The sequence below is a fragment of the Grampus griseus genome (assembly GCF_964374135.1).
Source record: "Grampus griseus genome assembly, chromosome: 5".
In the NCBI taxonomy this organism is placed as follows: Eukaryota; Metazoa; Chordata; class Mammalia; order Artiodactyla; family Delphinidae; genus Grampus; species Grampus griseus.
Window position 1 is genome coordinate 73,205,996 of NC_138998.1, and position 22,175 is coordinate 73,228,170.

General features: G+C 36.1%; 1 protein-coding gene across 2 annotated transcripts in view; it reads left to right on the forward strand.

The window, feature by feature from the left end:
• Positions 1 to 21,785, forward strand: part of SNX4 (sorting nexin 4) — a gene marked incomplete at its 3' end in the record, with an annotated part of 62,707 nt that extends 40,922 nt beyond the window's left edge. Inside the window, exons 9-14 of one of the 2 annotated variants that reach the window (XM_082655237.1) lie at positions 6,152 to 6,217; positions 9,972 to 10,061; positions 14,081 to 14,180; positions 16,161 to 16,306; positions 17,584 to 17,698; positions 20,445 to 21,785. In XM_082655237.1, the coding sequence (XP_082511363.1) occupies positions 6,152 to 6,217; positions 9,972 to 10,061; positions 14,081 to 14,180; positions 16,161 to 16,306; positions 17,584 to 17,698; positions 20,445 to 20,492 (565 nt within the window). Of the gene's footprint in view, positions 1 to 6,151; positions 6,218 to 9,971; positions 10,062 to 14,080; positions 14,181 to 16,160; positions 16,307 to 17,583; positions 17,759 to 20,444 lie in introns of those variants that run through there. The other variant, XM_082655236.1, reaches the window with a different exon arrangement.
• Between the last annotated feature and the right edge of the window lie 390 nt (positions 21,786 to 22,175).

Sequence of the window (22,175 nt, forward strand, 5' to 3'; positions counted from 1 at the left end):
TGACTTGAAACAAATAGACTGCCAGATATTTCTCCAGCAAAGATTAGCAGAGAATTGCAGTTCCAGGCTGCAACAATGGCAAGGCTCATGCAAGTTCCCACAGGGCAGGGGAAGGAGAAGGCTTTAATAGAGAGGAAAAGGAAGTTGGGAGGGCTAAACAAAGAGTCTCCGTGGCTTTTCATTGGCTGAGACCTGGCCAGGAAAGAAGAGGAATCTTTCTTCTTCTTGGGCTCTGCTGTGGACACAGGGCATGAGAGCTCCCCCTTTTGGTCTTCCAACTCTATTTAATTGAGGTTTCTGTTTATTTTTTACAATACACAGGCAGGGTTCACTCTACAAAAGACTTAGAAAAAAGAGAGTTTTAAGTGCCAGTAACTAAAGTTTTTGAAGCGAATGAAAGCTGTCAGGAGCTAATAGCCTAAAATGTTATATTCTGTTAATTGAACATTTTAAAATACTCATCTTAATTCATAGATTGTGAATCCATATAGAAGCAACCAAGGAAAAACATCTTTCCCAGATTCAGTTGGTATAATTCCTTTCAAGGGATTCCAGGAAACTGCAAAAGAAAATTTTTTCAGAGTCATGTGTAAACATGATCAGGGATATGCAAACCTTGTCATATACCTCAGAGCTCAAAGACGCACAGGATGTATTTTGTTGAAGGATTCTATAATTTATTTTTTGGTCATGTGGTTGATGAGTGGCGGTGAAGAGCTCTTTTTTTTTTTTTTTTTTTTCTTTTGGCCGTAACATGCAGCTTGTGGGATCTTAGTTCCGTGACCAGGGACTGAACCCGTGTACCCTGCAGTAGAAGCGCGGAACCCTAACCACTAGACCGCCAGGGAATTCCCTAAAGAGCTCATTTGATGAAGAAAGCCAAAAAAAGGAAGTGAAGGTTGGGATTAGTAGGTAGAACACTCTGATGGCAGTTGATTCTAATCTCAGCTCTGCCTTTCATTGGATGCCTGACTTTTGAGTAAACCACGTTAGATCTCTGAGCCCGATTTTAAATATCTGTTCAATTGTGGGGTTAAATGGGGAGAGTGGTTTCCAAACCCTTTTTTAGCATGGAACTTTGTTTAAATGAAATGATATACGGAAGTATAAACAAATAAAACTTATTACTACAGACTTGCTTGGGGCTGGAGACATTGCCTCCCATGCCTCTATCCCTGATGAACACCAGATTGGGCAGCTAAATTTAGTTCTGTACCTCTATTTTTGTTGTAATAATATTTTTATTCCTGTCCAGAGTCTTGACCCATTCTTGGAGTTCTTTCCTTTCTTTCTTAATGGAACTGTAAAATACTAGAGCAGGAGGGACCTTTGTGGTTTTATAGTTCAGATTCCTTAAGCTAGGAGATAAGGATGGACTTCAGATTCTCTGAAGTCTCTGAAATTACTTAAAGTTATTATGAAATATTGGCTATATTCCCTGTGCTGTACAATGTATCCTTATAGCTTGTTTATTTTACACATAATAGTTTGTACCTCTTAATTTCCTATCCCTATCTTGCCCCTCCCTCCTTCCCTCTTCCCACTGGTAACCACTTATTCGTTCTCTATATCTGTGAGTCTGTTTCTTTTTATTATATTCACTAGTTTGGTTTTTTTTAGATTCCATGTATAAGTGATAACATACAGTTCTCTGTCTGATTTATTTCACTAAGCATAATACTTTCCAAGTCCATCCATGTTGTTGCAGATGGCAAAATTTCTTTTTTGTGGCTGAGTAATATTCCATTGTGTGTGTGTGTGTGTGTGTGTGTGTGTGTGTGTGTGTGTGTGTGTGTGTATGTATCTGTATATACATGCACATATATATACCACACTTCTTTATCCATTCTCCTGTTGACGTCTGTTAGGTTTCTTCCATATCTTGGAAATTGTAAATAATGCTGCTGTGAACATTGGGGTGCATATATCTTTTCGAGTCAGTGTTTTCATTTTCTTCATATTTGTAACCCAGGAGTGGAATTGTTAGAGCAGGCAGTTAGCCAGATATGAGCAGAGAAGAGAGGCATGGGTCATATGACAGGAAGCCATACATCTTGCAATGTCAGGGTCCTAGAGGCAAAGAAAGGTGGGAACCTCTTATGTCTGAATGTAACTTTTTGCTCATTATACCCTCATTACAATAGAATTAACATTGCAGCCAGAGCAGTACCCATCTTGCACCTGACACCATGGCAGATCCGAGAAGACCAAGGACAAAAACAGCCCCTCCTCTCAGAAAGGTGGAACTTGGATGAAAGCCAGGAAGTTACCCCAAAGTCCCTCCCTCCTTGATGAATATTCCACCCGTTTTCACACCCCATATAACCAGCTTGCCAAAAGGAGCTCGGGGCAGCTGCTCTTCTGAGCTTGCCAGCTCTCCCTCCTGAGAGTATACTGTTGCTCAGTGAATCTTCACTTCGCTTACTTGGCCTCTGTGTCTCGTCTCTGAATTATTTCTGTGACAAAACAAGAACCTACCCTCCGGCAACAGAATTGCTGGATCATATGGTAGTTTTGTTTTTAGTTTTTGAGGGCTCTCCATATTGTTTTCCACGGTGGCTGCACCAGTTTACATTCCCACCAACAAATGTACAAGGTTTCCCTTTCTCCACATCCTTGCCAACATTGGGTGTTTGTGCTCTTTTTGATGATAGCCATTCTGACAGGTGTGAGGTGGTATCTCATTGTGGGTTTTTTTTTTTAATAATCTTTTTAAAAAAAATAAGTTTGTTTATTTATTTTTGGCTGTGTTGGGTCTTCGTTGCTGTGCACGGCTTTCTCTAGTTGTGGTGAGCGGGGGCTACTCTTTGTTGCGGTGCGCAGGCTTCTCATTGTAGTGGCTTCTCTTGTTGCGGAACACAGGCTCTAGGCACGCGGGCTTCAGTAGTTGTGGCACACGGGCTTAGTTGCTCCACGGCATGTGGGACCAGGGCTCGAACCTGTGTCCCCTGCATTGACAGGTAGATTCTTAACCACTGTACCACCAGGGAAGTCCCTCGTTGTGGTTTTGATTTGCATACTGAGCATCTGTATGTCTTTGGAAAAATGTCTATTCAGGTCTTCAGTCCATTTTTTAATTGAGTTCGGGTTTTTTGATATTGAGTTGTATGAGCTATTTATGTATTTTGGGCATTATCAGTCATATCATTTGCAGCTATTTTCTCCCATTGCATGGGCTGTCTTTTCATTTTGCTGATGGTTTCCTTTGCTGTGCAAAAGCTTTTAAGTTGAATTAGATCTCATTTGTTTATTTTTGCTTTTGTTTCCATTGCTTTAGGAGACAGATCCAAAAAAATATTGCTACCATTTATGTCAGTGCTCTGCCTATATTTTCTTCTAGAAGTTTTATGATTTCCTGTCTTACATTTAGGTCTTTAATCCATGAAGTCTCTGAAATTACATGCAAAATTTTGTTTGTGATTTTCCCTCCTTAGTGGAAAAGGTCCATAGTCTTCATCAGATGCTACAAAAGATTTATTACCCTCTTTGATCTGGTTCATCTGTGACAGTTATCCACCCATTAAGTACTTTATGATAGCAGTAATGCCTCTTATAAAGTTGATGTTAAATCCTTCTATACTTTTTATTTTATTTATTTTATTTTTTGGCTGTGTTGGGTCTTTGTTGCTGCGTACGGGCTTTTCTCTAGTTCCGGTGAGCAGGGGCTACTCTTCATTGTGGTGCGCAGGCTTCTCATTGCTGTGGCTTCTCTTGTTGCGGAGCATGGGCTCTAGGCATGCAGGCTTCAGTAGTTGGAGGTATGCAGGCCCTAGAGCATGCGGGCTTCAGTAGTTGTGGCGCATGGTCTCAGTAGTTGTGGCTTGCAGGCTTTAGGGCATGCGGGCTTCAGTAGTTGTGGCATGCGGGCTCTAGAGCTCAGGCTCAGTAGTTGTGGTGCACGGGCTTAGTTGCTCTGCAGTGTGTGGAATCTTCCCGGATCAGGGATTGAACCCATGTCCCCTGCATTGGCAGGAGGGTTATTAACCACTGCGCCACCAGGGAAGTCCCTCCTTCTATACTTTAATAGTTCCTTGTTAATGGATCCCTCCTCTCCCTCCTCACCCTCCTCACCCTCCTCTCCCTCCTCTCCCTCCTCTCCCTCCTCTCCCTCCTCTCCCTCCTCTCCCTCCTCTCCCTCCTCTCCCTCCTCTCCCTCCTCTCCCTCCTCTCCCTCCCTAAACTGGTTAACATTTTCTAGTTCCAATCCTCGGCATGTACCTGGACCCCAGTTAGAACCTTTTGTTTAGCAGATGCTTCTTAAATTGTAATAGGCATACAAGTCACCTGGAGAACTGTTAAAATGAATATTCTGAGTCAGTAGATCTGGAATGAGTCCTGCAAGTATGCATTTCCAACAAGTTCCAGGTGTGATACTGTTCATAGACCACAGTTTGAGTAGTCAAGGGCTAGACTATGTATATCTTGAGGGGAGAGGTCTTGTGCCTAGTAGTAGTGGCTGATACATAGAACCCAGTACATGTTTCCCTCCTCACATTTATTCATTTATGGGTTCATTCTTTCATTTTACCGACAACCTATAAATGCCAAGTATTTATCAGGCACTAAATGACTTAATAGGAGTAAATAGATGATTAAGTGTAAGTCTTACCTTTCTTGAACTAGTTTTTAGTCTTGTTTGGTAAACAAAAGAATTAAATTTGGTTTTATTGACCTTGAGTTGGTAGCACATTAAAAGGTGCTCAAAGATTAGATGGATGAAGTACCTGTGGAACATCCAATGGATAGTTGATCTGGACTGTCCATTAATTCTATTGACGTGACCTATAGCTGCGTTAACTGTGATTGCTACATTACAGATTTGGCTAGTTATGCCTGTAATCTGCCAAAACCCCTAGACTTTGTTTTTCATGTGAAGAGCTGGGCTTTAGGTATGTTGAATTTGAAGTGACAGAGGTATATAAAGGCAAAATTGTCTTGTAGGCATTGGAAGTGTGGCTTTAGATAATATAGCTAGAGATGTTAAAAATTCATTTAATAAACAGCAAAGCACTAAAAAAAGGTTAACTGTTGCTATTACTATTTTGAGGGTAAACATATGACTAAAAATCGTCGGAAGGAGATATGTTTATTTATGTTTGTTTTCCTTCCTTGACAGTTTTAAAAACCATGTACGGTTTTACCCTTCTAGTATTATAAGCGTATAATCTGATATTTCAAGAACAGTGTATAAAAACTACAGATTAACAGAATCATAGTGTTTTAATTTTTTCCCTTTTATGATATATGCAATTGAAGGTGTTTATTATACATAGCAGAAAAATTGGAAACAATCTTGAATGATCAGGAAAATGTTAAAAAATTATGAGTTGCCATCTGAAATAATGCTGAGAACAAGTTATTTTAATAATGTGGGGAAATACTATTAATAGAAAAAGCATAATACAAAATTGCATATACTGCATGATCTCAGCCATATTAAAATGAGCAAATAAAAAGAACTAGAAGGAAATATATCAAATTATGTCACCTCTTAGTATTTAGGATTATAGATTTATTTCCCCCTTTATTATAATATACATATGCATCTTCCATAAAAAGGAATTTTTATTTCAAGAATTTTCACTGAAATGACAACAAAATGATCTGTGGTTTTAAGTAGACTGTCATGCAACTTTAGTGCAAGTTATCAGAGTTTTATGGTACACCTACGATTTCTGTACAGTTGTCTTTTTCTGTTACCTATTAAGATAGTGACATGTAATCATGTGTGTTTATCAGACTCATCCATGTAGTAATTAAAAATATGCACGCCTCAGCTCTGTCCCTGAGATTCTAATTAAGTAGATCAAGAGCAGGGTAAGTATTCATAGTTTCTAAAAGCGCCACAGTTGATTTAAATAGGCACCCTAGCTGAGAAAGTTGTCTGTAAGCAGAAACTGTTTTGTATGATACTTTCTTTGCACTTAACAGCAGCAGATACAAACTTTTGAACTAATATTTTAAAGCCTTCACTTGCATTTTAGTTGTTAAACTTCAGGGAAAGGAGCATATTTGAGTCACAGAAAATAAATCCAAAATAGATACTATACATTGTTTAAAAGCTAGCTAGAAAACAACCTTGTAAAAGAGTCCTTTAATAATATTCCATATCTAATTCATGATGTTTTTGGTTTTATCTTTTTCTTCTTAGTGAGTGGAGTGCCATAGAAAAAGAAATGGGTGATGGACTGCAGAGTGCTGGTCATCATATGGATGTGTAAGTACCCAGAGAATTTAAGGTAGAACCTGTGGTGACATTAGTGGTGAAGTGTTAGTGATTCTTCTGTTCTTCTGTTTCTATAAAGTTTGCTGGCATTTATATTGTACTCTCTGTATATAGATTTGACTTAAAGAAGTTTATCTCAGGAATGCAAGATTAATTTAACATTCAAAAATCTTTCCGTTCAGTTCACATATTAGCAGAGTAAAGAAGAAAACCCATGTGTTCATTTCAGTACATGTAGAAAAAGCATATCAACATCTACTCACAGTAAAAATTTTCATCAAACTAGGAATATAAAGAATTTCCTCAGTCTAAAACTTACAGGTAATACTGTACTTAATAGTGAAATATTGGTGTTTTCTCCTAAAATCAGGAACAAGGCAAGGTTGTCTGCTTCCACCACAACTAGTAAAAATGGTAGTAGAGGTCCTGGTCAGTGCAGTAAGACAAGAAAATCAAATAAGGGGCATACATCCTAGAAGGGAAGAAGTAAAACTCTCTTTATTTGCAGTTAACAGGATCTTTTATGTAGAAAATCATAAAGAATCAACCGAAAATATTATGGAATAGCTGAATTTAATGAGAATGCATGATACGCAATGAATATATAAAAAAAGTTGTTTTTACATACTAGTAACAATTGGAAAATAAAAACTTAAAAATGCCATTTATAATAGCATCAAAACAGAATACTTACAGATTAATTTAATGAAATATGTGAAAGACCTCTACACTGAAAACTTTATATATAAACATTGCTGAGAGAAAGTAAAGACCTAAATAAATGGCGAGACTAAACCATGTTCATAGATTGATTGGAAGACTCAGTAGTGTTAATATGACCATTCTTCCTAAATCACAGTCCCAATCAAAACTCCAGTGACTTTTTAATAGAAATTGATAAGCTGATTCTAAAATCTATATGTAAATTCAAAGAACGTAGAATAGCCAAAACAGTCTTGAAAAAGGACAAGCCTGGAATATATTACCTGATTTCAAGACTTAGTATACAGCTATAGTTACCAGGAGGTACTGAGATAAAGAGGTCAGTGGAATAGGATGGAGTCCAGAAATAGATCCACATTTACATAGTTCATTTCAAGAAATGGTTCTGGAATAACTGGATATCTTCATGGAAAAAAATGAACCTTGAGCTATATCTCACACCTTACGTAAAAACTAATTCAATTTGGATGATACACATAAGTGTAAAAGCTAAAATTGCAGGTTTTAGTAGAAAACATAGGAGAATATTGTTGCAACCTTCGAGTAAGCAAAGATTTTTTAAAGCGGATATGAAAAGAAAAAAATATTTTTAAAATGATAAATTGTTCTTCATCAAAATTAAAGATTTTGCTTGTCAAAAGACACCATTGGAAGTGGAAGGAATGTGGGAGTACAGTTTCAGTTGGGGAAGATAAAAAGTTCTGGAGATGAATGGTGGTAATGGTTGCACAACCATATGAATGTACTTACTGCCGCTGAACTGTACATCAATAAATTGTTAAAAAGGTGAATTTTACATTATATTTTACCACAAACACACACAAATGCACCATTAAGATAATGAAGAGGCAAGCCACACACTGGGAGTAAACATTTCCAACCATAATATATAAAGAACTCCTATAACTGAATAATAAAAAGACAAAAATATATTTATTTTATCTAAGTATTATTTTTGGGGGGCTGTTATATAAGCTGACCAGCTGCTTTTCAACCATTTTGTTAAGTCTTCCTGCATTCTGTTGACTGGATATTTTTAGTATTTGCAAGAATTTGGGATTATCCCTTTACTTGGTTTATTTAAAATGTTAAATAAAATTAATTTTAGTAATGATATCTAAAAAATCTTTACCATTTACCCTTTTCTACCCAAAGATGTGCTGCTTATCCCTACACTATGTTTCCTATCTTCAAGCCACCAGCTACCTATCTTCTTTTTTGTTTTCTTAACATTAACTTTTCCAGAATTGTAGATTTATGAACTAAAGGCAGTTTTTCCTACTGTTAACAATGATTCTCAAGATGTCTTTCAGTCACATAGGGGAAATTCCACACTCTAACAAATGTAAATTTATATTTACAGAATACATATTTTGCCTACTTTTATAAATACTGTAAACACATCACTTTTCAGTGAGCATTAAGGTAGATTTTTGTTTGTTTTTAGAATTCAGTAAACTTGTTTACTTGTCTACAGGAAGTGGACTTGGAGACATAAAATATATTTTTCTTTTATGTCCATGCTAGGGAATCAGAATTGATTTGAAAAAAGGATGCTTCTTATACCATACAGAAGTAGGAAATGACATAGCCCATGTCCTTAGGGAATTTATAATGTGATCAGAGAAAACCAACACAAGAGACATTTCTTTGATAAAATTTAAGTCCTCAATTTTTGATAAGAGATCAGAAGTAGAGTGATGACTAGGACTAAAGAAGTCTGGGAAGATTTCTAGAGGTGTTGAGATACATATGGTAGGATTTGGAGAAGTAGTGTGGAAAGCCATCACATTTCTGTGCAACGAAAGGCTCAAGGCCAGGAACAAGAGTGGCACGACCGTGAAGGGCTTGTCCAGATCAAAGCAGAGGTTGCTATTGAGAATTAGAATAAAATAAGGCTTCTAAAATTTTCTGTAATCTTTATTTGCTCGACTTTTCCTTTTGTAGCTTTTTGGCATTACTGTATGTAGTTGCTACCAGGAACACTAATGTACCAATTATACTAAACTCTTACACTTTCTACAGATTTTGTAGCCCTTTTTGTAATATATTTGAACAAAAGATATTGCAGTGCTTCTTAAGCTACCTTAAGAAGGACCGTTTTTTGTTTGCTTTGTTTTTCTATTTCTAAGACCTTGCTGATCAGAACATTTAGGTAAATAAAATAACATTGTCATGGTAGTTAAAGATTGCTGTAGGGGGGAGGGATAAATTAGGTGTGTGGGATTAACAGATACAAACTACTGTACATAAAATAGGTAAGCAACAAGGGTTTACTGTATAGCACAGGGAACTATATTCAGTATCTTATAATAACCTATAATGGAAAATCTGAAAGAAATATATATATATATAACTGAATCACTTTGCTGTACACCTGAAACTAACTAACATAATATTGTAAATCAACTGTATTTCAATTTTAAAAAGTTGTTAAATGTTTCTAAATGCTTATTCTCACTTTCTGTACTTGCTTTTGTCACTCATGGGTAGCAAATGGTCTGTGGACCACGCTTTGAATAGCCCTTCTTTAGAACGTCAATACTTTGTGTCCTGATAAAGGTTACTCTATGCAATGTTTTTTATTTTTATTTATTTATTAAAAAAATTTTTTTTACATCACATTTTTCAAATTCAAACAAAGTCAAAAAAATTATAATCATCCTCATCAGTTCACTCAGTCCCATGTAATTAATTTTTTTTATCTTTATCTTTTGTTAGCAATTTTATGAATTCATCAGTTTTCCATTAGAGTTCTGAAAATGCTTATTCATTCAGTTCAGCAGTGTAGTCAGTTACCAGAAACCTGTACTTGTCAGTCTTTTCCATGAATTCCTTGAAGATGAAACCCTTTTATGGGAACATTTTTGCAAAAGCATCAGAATACACCCAGAACTATCTGTAAATGGCAAAAGACTTAAAAGTGACCACAGTTAAAGATTTGATGAAAGTTCATAATAATGCAATTGACAAGGAAATTTAGTTATTTCTGAGATATACATTTGCAATGTTTTTTAAATAGGTATGCGTCTTCTATTGATGATATTTTAGAAGATGAAGAACATTATGCAGATCAGTTAAAGGAGTATCTTTTTTATGCAGAAGCACTGAGGTAAGTATAATACATGTTCCAGATGCAGCCCTGTGGCTGGTCACCACTCATATACTACTCTAAAATAAAGATTTTTAAATGAGTTAATTCCCCCAGATATTGAATGAGGTCTCATTGTATTCCTGTGTGTTACAGAGTGCTAGACATAGCTGAGATGAGCCCTCTGCTTGAAGCATTATGTTGATAAAACCTGTTAGTCTCAGACTTCAGGTCTGTCTGTATGTTGTTCTACTTTTTCCAGTTTGAAGATTGGAAGCAAAGTACAGATTGAGAGTGTGTAGCATAATCTGTCGCTAGGTTGTATATTACCATTTAAATTCTGTAATTTTTTCCATACCTGCATATTTTATCTCCTTAGTAAGGTTGTAAAACTTCTTAATGTCAGGACTTTGTCTTCTCTTTTTATAGTATCTTCTACAGAGCCAAACAATTCTCTGGGAGATAGTCCAGTTTAGAAAAATGAATTGTTTTCCTATCACTTTTTAGGGGGCCAAATTATTATTATTTTAAAATTTGATTACAACCGATTTTGTTGGCATTAAATTTTAAATTTGAATGGATATAAACCAAAAACCAGAAATTAAGTTTGGTAAAAATGGGAATAGGAGTTTTCCGGTAATTACAGATTAGAAGGCAGAAATCAATTTAGAGGAACATAGACAAACCCCATGTTTACAATGATTGTGCCACAGATTTAAACTGCAGTAGTGCATTAGTAAACTGTTCACACTGAGATCTTCACCTTGAGATTCGACAGCTGTTTCTTGAAAAAATATCTCAGTACCTTCTGCAAATAAATTGGCCTTTCATGTGCCTTAGCACACTTAAAATTTCTCCATTGTATATATACAGAACACCTACCATTTGGGCAGGGCAAAATGCATACTTTCATAACAAAACTATAATGTACCTCTCAAGTATGAACAATATACACGTAATACATGGTATACAGTATTTACAAAATATAAAATATAATACAAGCTGTTTGTAATTTTTTTTTTTTTTTTTTTTTTTTTTTTTTGCGGTACGCGGGCGTCTCACTGCTGTGGCCTCTCCCGCTGCGGAGCATAGGCTCCGGACGCGCAGGCTCAGCAGCCATGGCTCACGGGCCCAGCCGCTCCGCGGCATGTGGGATCTTCCTGGACCGGGGCACGAACCCGCGTCCCCTGCATCGGCAGGTGGACTCTCAACCACTGCGCCACCAGGGAAGCCCTGTTTGTAATTTTTTAAACTCATCTTTTGCCCTTGTATATTGCAACAAGGTAATTTTCCATTTCTGTACCACTGCTTTTCAAGAGTCCAGGGATTTTGGAAAAGCTATGTTTTACATACGTACTGGAATCTGAGATGTAAGTTTGAACTTTTAGGAGCGTTTTAAAGTGTACTGCCATCAACTCCCTATTTTGGTTGGAATTTTCAATGGTGCTTCCCATCCAGTGACTAGGAGGCTTTGGAAGAACACTAGGAGAAAGTGGATCACTAAACTTTACCCCAGCATAATTCTCCTTTTGGCTCACTTCAGTTAGAAATGATGATTTCTTCAAATGCTTATTTTTAATATTCTCAGTATTTTTAAAAGGCTTTTTTTCCCCTGCTTCTGAATTATATCAGATGAAACAGAATCCTGCCAAAAGTTATTTTCATTTCTTTTTGCAGAGGTGATCTTGGTTAGTGGTAAGTTACATTTGCTTTTCTGTCTGTTTATCTTTGGTTGTTCACACAAGTGTATACCATGAACAAGCTGGCTGTGGGGAATGGCAGTTTTCTCCGATTTTCCCTTCTTTGATTTTAAAAGTACTTTCTATCATCTTGTCCAGTTATACATATAATACATAGAAGAAAATGGTTTCTGCCTGCCCCCTACTTTCTGTTTTAACAACTGCTTCAAGAACTTTACTGCCTTAATTCCAGTCACTTTCCTAGCTCAAGTGATCCTTATAGGAAGCCATGAGGAGATGGAAAGACAAGGTAATCTATTAGATCACTGCCCTTTCAACACTTGTAATATGGTGGGGAAGCAGGACACAAATAGAAAGCCAGAGCACAAGGTAACATAATCCATGTCAAAAAGGGTAACTGCCAACAGAGCTCCCTGGTTTTAATAAAGTTCTAGAAAATAAAGGAACCTTACTAGGAAACAAGTACAAAAGCTCACTTTTACATTATCACTAATATTACAGGAGAGCCATGGAATTGAAAGGAATCTATACAAAATTTAAGTAATCATGGTGGACAAATTTAATTTTTTGCAAGGCACAGCTAGATAAGCTGCAAATCTCTCAAACAATATTCTTTCAACAAATGTCAGTAACTTATTTTCACTAGTATTATGAAGGTTTTTGAAATTAAAGTCAAAATGTTTTATTTTGATATAAAGGTTACTTTAAGTAATATAGCGACTTAGTACGGTTTAAGTTTTAATCAGTTTTATCCTAGTCCAGTAGCAACTGGGCCGCATATCATCAATTCAATTGGTAACTTTTCTTTCGAAAACTTCATCATTCTGGACACAAGTAATAAAACTACCTTCCATTAAGAAAGCCTGGCACAGTATACAGTGGGAATAGTTAAACAGTAAATGCCGTTCATCTGATAGACTAGCACAGAGAAGTTATCGCTTCAAAGAGGCAACAGCTCTGCTGTCGCTCCTGCCAACTTTCGAAGTTGAAAAGTACAGCTAAGTAGGTTGGCCCGGCGAGGAGCAGCGCCCCAGTTGGACTGGCGCCCCACACCGGGCACCTCATAACTCAGTAAAAAGCCAACTGGAAGTGGGCGGCTGCCAGCCCATGGCAAACCCCACACCAGACAGCGAGAGACCGTATGCATGTCCTGACGAGTCTTGGCACTACCAACGGTCCCCTATCACTTTTAAAATCAGCCTAAGAATTCTGTTAATAAAACAGAGGAGCAATATTCCTTTAGTTGTTCAGTAGCTGGTATGAAAACATCACATTGTTAGCCTTTTTCCTTCTAGAGTTTTGAGTAGTAAGAAGTTACACTAAGGACTTCCCTGGTGGCGCAGTGGTTAAGAATCCGCCTGGCAATGCAGGGGACATGGGTTCAAGCCCTGGTCCGGGAAGATCCCACATGCCACAGAGCAACTAAGCCCACGTGCCACAACTACTGAAGCCCATGCACCGCAACGAAGAGTAGTCCCCACTCACCGCAACTAGAGAAAGCCTGCACGCAGCAATGAAGACCCAGCGCAGCCAAAAATAAATAATAAATAAAATAAATAAATAATTAAATAAAAAAAGAAGACGTTACCACAAGGTGTTTTCAAGTTACAGACCAAAAGAAAGTTGCTGAACACAGTGGAATTCTCTGCAGCTCTTAAGTTATAGAAAAGATTAATGTGTATTGATACAGAAACATATGTGTCTTTGGTATATAAATAGTTGAGACAGAAAAGATGTAGAATTACTGGGGGTGGGTGGATATGTGTATTTGTAAATGCCTAGGTAAAGTCTGGAACGATATATACTATCTATTAACATGAATTATGTCTGGATAGTGGAACTGGGGAAAAGAGAGCGTTCTTGAAACTTATTTTGTGCTTTCCTGTATTAGAATCCTTTTTTTTCTTTTCAGTGAGCATGGATTACTTTTAGGAAAATAAAAACTAATAGAGGTTTCTAAATAAAAAGAAGAAAGCTTTGAGATAATGTCTTTTTAAACAATACTCAGTTGTAATGTGAGATTATAGCATTAGTTCCTATGTTATACAAAAGCTTTTTTTAAATGTATGTGATAATGGTATGTTTATTGAAAAAAATGTTGCAAGTATCTGGAAAACAACCTTTTTTGTTTTAATTATATATAAAGTTTTTATGTTTAGGTTCTGCTAGATTAAATTTTTAATGTTGGGCTACTACATTTTAAACTTGAAAATTCTGTATATAAAAGTTCCGACTGTAGTAAGACGTGAATGCCTCCCCTTAACCCTTGAAAAAAATTTTTTTAACATATTAATGGAGAAGCCACAAAAATTAAATGGCAGCACTTTCTTTCATCCCTAGGGCTGTGTGCAGGAAACATGAACTTATGCAGTATGATTTGGAGATGGCTGCTCAGGACTTAGCATCCAAGAAGCAGCAGTGTGAGGAACTGGCAACTGGGGTGAGTGGTTTTCCATTTAGGTCTCTGGTATTATTACAGCAAACCTTAAGTGGAATGGGCTGCAGGATGCCCGTAGCTTTTACAGGGAAATAATTTGTGGGCAACTTTATAATTCTTTTGTTTGTGATCTTGATATAAAAGGATGTAAGCCATTAAAACACATATTATATAGTGTTGTAAGAAATTTTGCCAACATTGCTGTGTGTAATAAGAACCATCTCTTTTCTGATTAAGTCCAAGTGAAAAAACATTATTCTTTGGGATTGAAATAATAACCTTTGCCAGGTTTAATTTTACCTGGTATATTATAGAAATTTTAGATAACTTTGCCCTTTTAGAATCAGTGCCTCTCTCCTAACAGGGAGCTTTTTGTGTACTTTATTCTTAAATGCTTACAGTGAATACTTGTGAAGAAAATTCCTTATCTTATTATATTGGACTTAGATCATTTTTATAATCAGCTTTCTACTGTCCAGCTATTTCATTGGAATAAGAAAGCCGTCATGGTGAGAGCACACAATCTGGAAGTAAAGAAGCAGTTATAGGGCTTCCCTGGTGGCGCAGTGGTTGAGAGTCTGCCTGCCGATGCAGGGGACATGGGTTCGTGCCCCTGGTCCGGGAAGATCCCACATGCTGCGGAGCAGCCGGGCCTGCGCGTCCGGAGCCTGTGCTCCGCAGCGGGAGAGGCCACAGCGGTGAGGGGCCCACGTACCGCAAAAAAAAAAAAAGCAGTTACAATGCCACCATTTATGAATCATTTCATAGTTAACAAGTACTTTACTTGTGAAAGTGCTTATGGGCTACTCACATAGAGATATGTGGGAAAAGACCTCTGCATGAAACAGGTAGACACTGTCTTGATTTATTTTTAAAATCCAGGGGAAATTCCCAGTCCATTTTCAGGGAGCTTGGTTCTCTACTCCTAAATGTGTTTCCCTCAGTAAACTCCGGAGAATAAGGAAATGGTAAAGCAGTGAAGCTTGAGGCTTGGATTTAGGCATCCTGTTTTATTAATAGATACCAAGTTTTAGTGTGAGTTACACAGATTTTAAATAGTTTATTTAGTTTTTTCCACTGTTGCCTGTTGAATTTTATCTATTTTTTATATCACAGAGTAATTAGAAAAAATATGATCACTAACATAAAGAAGTAACTTGCCTAATACGTCACCTAGAAATTTTCCATATGATGAAGAAACTCAGTTAAAATTTTTCCCTTTTTGATTCTTCCATATTTTCCAGTGTTAGAAATCTTATTAGTAGCCCCCTGGTTGTAAGGCTTGTGGTGTTTTCTGTCCGAGCTAGGGAGGAAATGGCTATTTCCCCATTTTTAAAAAAAAAATAATAATTTTGGTAAAATATCCAGAACATAAGATCTTTTTTTTTTTTTTTTTTGCGGTACGTGGGCCTCTCACTGTTGTGGCCTCTCCCGTTGCGGAGCACAGGCTCCGGACGCACAGGCTCAGCAGCCATGGCTCACGGGCCCAGCCGCACCGCGGCATGTGGGATCCTCCCGGACCGGGGCACGAACCCGTGCCCCCTGCATCGGCAGGCGGACTCTCAACCACTGCGCCACCAGGGAAGCCCCAGAACATAAGATCTTTATCTTAACCATTTTTAATGGTAAAGTTCAGTAGTACATTTACATTGTTGTGTAACCAACCTGCAGAACTGTTTCATCTTGCAAGATTGAAACTCTGTACCTATTAAATATCAACTGTCAGTTTCCCTCTCCACCCAGCCCCTGGCAGTCACCATTCTACTTTCTGTCTCTGTGAATTTCACTACTTTGGATACCTCATATAAGTAGACTCATACAGTATTTGTCTTTTTGTGACTGGCTTATTTCACTTACCACAATGTCCTCAAGGTTCATCCATGTTGTATAGCATGTGTCAGGATTTCCTTCCTTTTTAAGGCTGAAAAATATTTCAGTGTATGTGTGTTGTTTATCCATTCATCTGTTTCTATTTCATTTTAGACCGTGAGAACATTTTCTTTGAAGGGAATGACTACCAAGCTCTTTGGTCAAGAAACTCCAGAGCAGAGAGAAGCCAGGATAAAGGTGCTAGAAGAACAAATAAATGAAGGAGAACAACAACTTAAGTCTAAAAATCAGGAAGGCAGGTAAAAATGCTGTGGTGTTTTAACATGGCTAGACATGTAGACTCTGTGACAGATTGTTTATAACCATTCCCAGCTTCACCAGTGTCCCTGGATGTAGCCTGTTCTTCTAAAATGCAGTGATTGAGTATTCCTAAGAAATTTGAGTAATCAAAAATCATGTTGCGTAGAAACAGTTGTTTTAGTGTCAGGGAAAGAGGAAGAAGAAAGTATCTAAGCTTCATAATATTATTTTCCTGTACTTTTCATGATTTCTATCCTTTGCACATTCCCTCTGCCCTTTTCTGTCAGTTAAAAGCATGATCATTCTCCAGTGCCAGGCTTTTGCATTACTTCTCTTGTGAAGCTTTCTCTTATCCTCACAGGCTGTCATAGCACTTGGTTCATGCCACTATTGCATGGCAGTTTTGTATTGGGTGGTTGGTTGTACAGTGTGACTGTCCCTGGCTAAATTACAAACCCTTCAAAGTCAGTGACTATGTCTCTTTCATCTTTATGTCCCAACACCTTGCATAGGGCTTGGAATGTAATTATTCCATAAATATTTTTAGAAATTCAGTTCTCAAAGGTCTGCCATGACTGTTGGGCTCATTTTTCATATTGTTGTTTTCATCTGATAGTTGTTGAGTAGACCAAGGCAGACCAAGAGTGTATCACTGATTTGGAGGTGATTTTCTTAATTTTTAGAACTTCCGGCATCAAGTAAGTCAAACTAAACTCTCACGAGTAGAGTTAAAAAGACAGTGGTTAAGATTCCACACTTCCACTGCAGGGTGTGTGGGTTCGATCCCTGGTCAGGGAAGTTTTGCATTTCAGGCGGTGCAGCCAAAAAAAAAAAAAAAAACAAATTGCTCTCAGAATTTTAAAAACTCTAGTTGTCATTTAAAGTAAGCACGTGATAAATGTGATACATAATCCATCTTGTTGAAAAGAATGTATGTTTTCCAGTGACCCCAGGAAGGCAACTTCATGTGGCACCTGTTAGCTTATGAGCTGGTTCAGGGAGCCATTTACATCTGTTTTATGGGAATAATTTGAAGCTGGAATTCTTGTGGCAAAATAGAGATTATTAAAATGTAGATGAGTGTATGACTGTATGCTTTTTCTCCCACTGTAATTTTTAGGACGAGAAAAAATAGAACTATCTTATACACGCAATAGCTTTTTCCTCTATATAGACAAAAACCCAACTCAGATGAGAAGTGGTTATTCAAATTTATAATATGTAGTTTACTTAATTTAAATAAGAATAATAATAATGACTATACCTTTTATTTCAGAGAATTTGTCAAAAATGCTTGGGCTGATATTGAACGCTTCAAAGAACAAAAGAACCATGATTTAAAGGAGGCCCTCATAAGCTATGCAGTCATGCAGATCAGTATGTGCAAAAAGGTAGGTTTTGGTTTCAGTGAAGGTACAAGTATATTCAGAAGTGCCTGCACATTTCTTTAAAATCGATTTCTTATTTGGACCAAAGTATTTATCATTTTTAAGTCCATTCTTCTCCTCTTCCAGAATGTTTCCCAGTTTCTCTACTTAATTTTGAAAGAAGGGTCATAATCAAAATATCAATTACCGAGTCTCTACTCATCTAAAGTTCCAAATTTGTATGCCCCGTTTATAACTTGTATGTGAAAATATGTACTAACAACAGTACTTTGGTTATACGTCCCAGGGTTACTGCCCTTGGACAGGGCAGTACAGTACCATTCCTAACAGTGATATATACTTCGACTGGAAAATGGTTTCAGCGTTATTTTGGGAAACCGTGGCTGCGTTATGGTTTGTTGTCAGAGTAAACCCTTCACGTAGTTGACATCTCAGTAGAAGGCAAGGACGTTGAAGCTTATTCTGGTTAAAATAAATGTTTTGGCAGTGATGGAGATCTTTCTAAAACGCTGTTGTAAGAACAAAATACAAAATATTCCTTAACCTCTTCTTCATAACCCAGGATCTGCCTGTGCGACCACCAGTCATTCCCGCGCTTTACATTTCTCTAGCACTTCGCAATTTATTGAGCGATTTAACATGCTTTATCTCAGTATATCACATAGTAAGATGGATTCCCATATTTATTAAGACATTCTTAGAGGGCAAAAAATCACACTCATACAAACACTCTTATGCTTTAATTTGTCCGAAGTTTGTATTTTCTGGCTTGGAACCGTCACTTTCTTAGCCCTTTTTACTTGTATGACGAGAAATAGCAGTAGACAACAAAGATGTTTTGAGACAGAAACAACAGACTCACACATTAGTCATTGGGCCAAATTTATAGTTATGCCTCAACGAAATTGTAAGTTACTTCATGTTGTAGATCTTTGGGGTCACTTGAGAAGTTAAAACCATGACTGATCAATCTGCAAATGCTGATGGTTGAATATATTGTAGTTTGGGGTGTTTTTGTCTCTGCTGCTGTCATCCCATCAGCTCCTTCTGCCGCTTCACGTTTACCATCTTTCTAATCTGCCTTTTTAACTCTTTGGTGGTCTGAAAGATCAGAAAACAAAGGTTTTTAGAGTTGGTTTTGTTTTGTTTTATTCCTATAAAAGATTCATTAATAGGTTCCTGTGATCTCCCATTTGCTTCTTTTCCAAGAATGTAGATTTTGTGTAATGGCTCAAAGGACTTTCCCCCTGCCACTTTGCTTAGGGTGAGCGGGTTGAGGGGTGCTAAAAAGTAATCTCTGGATAAACAAGATATTACTGTAGATATGTGCGGACACACTGTTGGGTATCTGGTGTATCCTAAGATAATAACTAGAGTAAACAAGAGTTTACTCACATGAGATTAGTAAGAGTGTATGTTTACCTTATTTCTTAGGAACAGTATTACAGTGTTTCATGTTTTATTTTCTTGCCTAAGTGGAGTAGATTCTTATATTTGAAAATCTACAGTGCTATTTTCTTTAGAAACTTAAAATTAAGTACGAGAAGTCAAGTCATCTTTTTTTGGTAAATGTGGGTATCTATATATTTCACGTTATTTTATCTTTTTAAATTAAAAAAATTATAAAAATAACATATATGCTCATTATAAAAATTTCAAATAAGCCAGAAGCATATTAAGTAAAAATTCTCCTCCTCCTTCCCCAAATCCCTTTTTGAAAACCCAACACTGTTACATCTTCATGTTTATCTTTTCAGACTCATTTGTACATATAGTCATTTAGAAAATATACACTTTCCTTTCCCACAAAAACAGGATTGCATTATATGTGCTAGTGTGTAGCTTTTGTTTTTTCATTTGCTGTCTTATGGATGTCTTACTAGGACGGTGCACATGAGATCTATCTTATCCATTCTACCAACGAATACTCCATTAGATACTACTTTATCCAGGCAATCTGGGACATTTTAAAAGATTTTTGTGGGTTTTTTTTTTTTTTTTGTATTCCATCAGGGAGGAAGAAAAGCTAAAAAGATTAATTTTTTTCCTATTGTTTGAAGCCTCAATAAATATTGACAAACTTTAATATTAAAGAAAATATTCTTTCTTCATAAATTAGCAGTTATTGGCAAATATATATCTTGTTTATTGAAAACATACCTTTATTTCTACCACTTTCTAGATTTTACTGTTACATTTTTACGAACATGCACTTTTTCCCAGTTTCAAACATGCATTTTTGTTTAAGCATGTTAGTTATATTATAGCATATTAGTTTTTTGCTAAATTGCCTGCTATAACCATTGAAAGGGAGTTGATAACTTAGTACTTAATTATCAAAATATTGATTATTAGACTAATAAATTAATAATTCATTAATTTATATTTAATTGTTAGACTAATAAATTTTTTCTTTTGTTTCAAATATTACAGAACTTGTTTGGTTTATAAATAGAAATGATATGAATAGAGTAAATGAGTTTTTCAAAAAGAAGTTGTAGGAGTTCTTTCTGTTTTGAAGATAGGCTCAAACAAATGATTCTATTACTTTTTTCAAAAGTATTTGACATTGACTTATATTAGCTATTGCCAGAAGAAGTGTCCTATTTGCTGGACTTGTTAATTATCCCAAAAAGTAAAACTTAGCATACCAGTAAGCCAAATACTTGGGCTTTCAGAATCCTTCCAAAATCACATTTTAAAAGTTTTCTTTTTGTTTTTGTTTTTTTTGATTTGTTTGTTTTTAAAGGGAATTCAGGTTTGGACCAATGCTAAGGAATGCTTTAGCAAGATGTAATCCTGTGAAATGAGTTTCTCTTCAATCAAAGTGCCCCAAAACAGAAGCACAAGTAAATAAAAAAATTTAAGTTGCTACCAGTATACACAAAAATATATAATAAGTTGAGTAAATTCAGCTTTCTTTAATTTGATTGTAGTGTTAATATAGCACAAAAGGGTGTATTTTAGTGAAGATTAAATATTATAATTTGAGGTTTTGGGGACTGGTGCTGATTCTAAAAATGTTAATTAGATAAAATATACCAACAAATTGTCAGGCTTCTGAACCAATGACTGAATATCAAGATGTTAGGTAATTTTTAGATGTTCGTTTTAGTGCCCACTGTTTCAGATCTGCTTATGTAGGGAGTTTTTTCCTAAGATTGAATTCTTATCTTTATTTGGTAAGACCCACTAATCTGTTATAGGGGGTTAATTTTCCTTGCCTTATAGTTGAGCTGTTTGGTTTGACAAACCTCAGCAGAAGCTTAGTGTGTAATCTAAGAATTTCTTCCACATTCTTTAATGCCCCCAAACATTGCATACACTAGAAAATGCCTTCAATGTGTGTTTTACCAGAATTTTGATACTAGTCAAAAATTTTACACTGCCAACAAAGAAGACACAACTTCTCAGATATATAGTAAAATACATTGTTGTGATCTAGGAATTGGTATATAGCAAGGTTTCATTGAGTATGTTACATACAAGCATTAAATTCTCAGATAATTCTTAACCTCAGTGATGAGCCTAAATTGATTGACTCTGCTTGGCTCTCTACACATGGCATTTCAGGGTACAAAGTGTAGCATTTCATTGTATAAGATATATGTAGTGAACATATGTGTTAGTATCTTCATTATTAACATCCTTTTTTATTGCTTGGCTGTAATTTTTGTAAAGATAAATTATATTGCTTTTGTGTGTGTGTTTTTGTGGTATATGTTTAGGAGCCAAGCACCCTTGGTATTTTGCTAGCTTTGCAGAACCCTACATGTGTACTCATTATTACTAATTATGTAAAAAAAGATTTCCAGTACTGTTCAGCATTTGACTTTTTTACATGTTTAAAATGTTGCTGAAGTTTTGTGCTCTTTGCCAAACTTATACAATAAATAAATGAAGTATTGTGTTGATTTTCATATGAGTTTTGTTATTTTAACAAAGTGGCCTGTACCTATTAGTATCTGATGCCCTATGGAAAAATAATATATGGCATATTATATTTTGAAGTGTTTAATTGTATAAATTTGTCTTATGCCAAAGTGTTGGGTTTTTTAAAAATAAGATGCTGAAATGATGTATGATTTTAAAAATTCTACCTTTTTTTTTTCAAAAAAAGATAAAATTGTTAGAAGCAAAAGTCATCTTGATAGGTACACATTTCATTCCATTGAATTGTATCATCTCTTGGCTCATGAAATAAAGTAGCTTGACCTTTAAAAATCAAAAGCCTTTTCTTCCAGCCTAACCTTAGACTAAATATAAAATGTATTAGATTTTTTTTCTACTAGCTAACTTAATTTGAAAAGGCCACTGATACCTATGTTTTAAAAGATGATCTTCTCTGAAATATACAAATATTCACTTGGTTGTATGTATATTTAAGTAGGAATATCTTGATGGTTTGATTTTGAAAAAGTTTCATTTGATAGCACAATAATTCCTTAAAAAAGAACTCTTAATGAAATTTTATGATGGA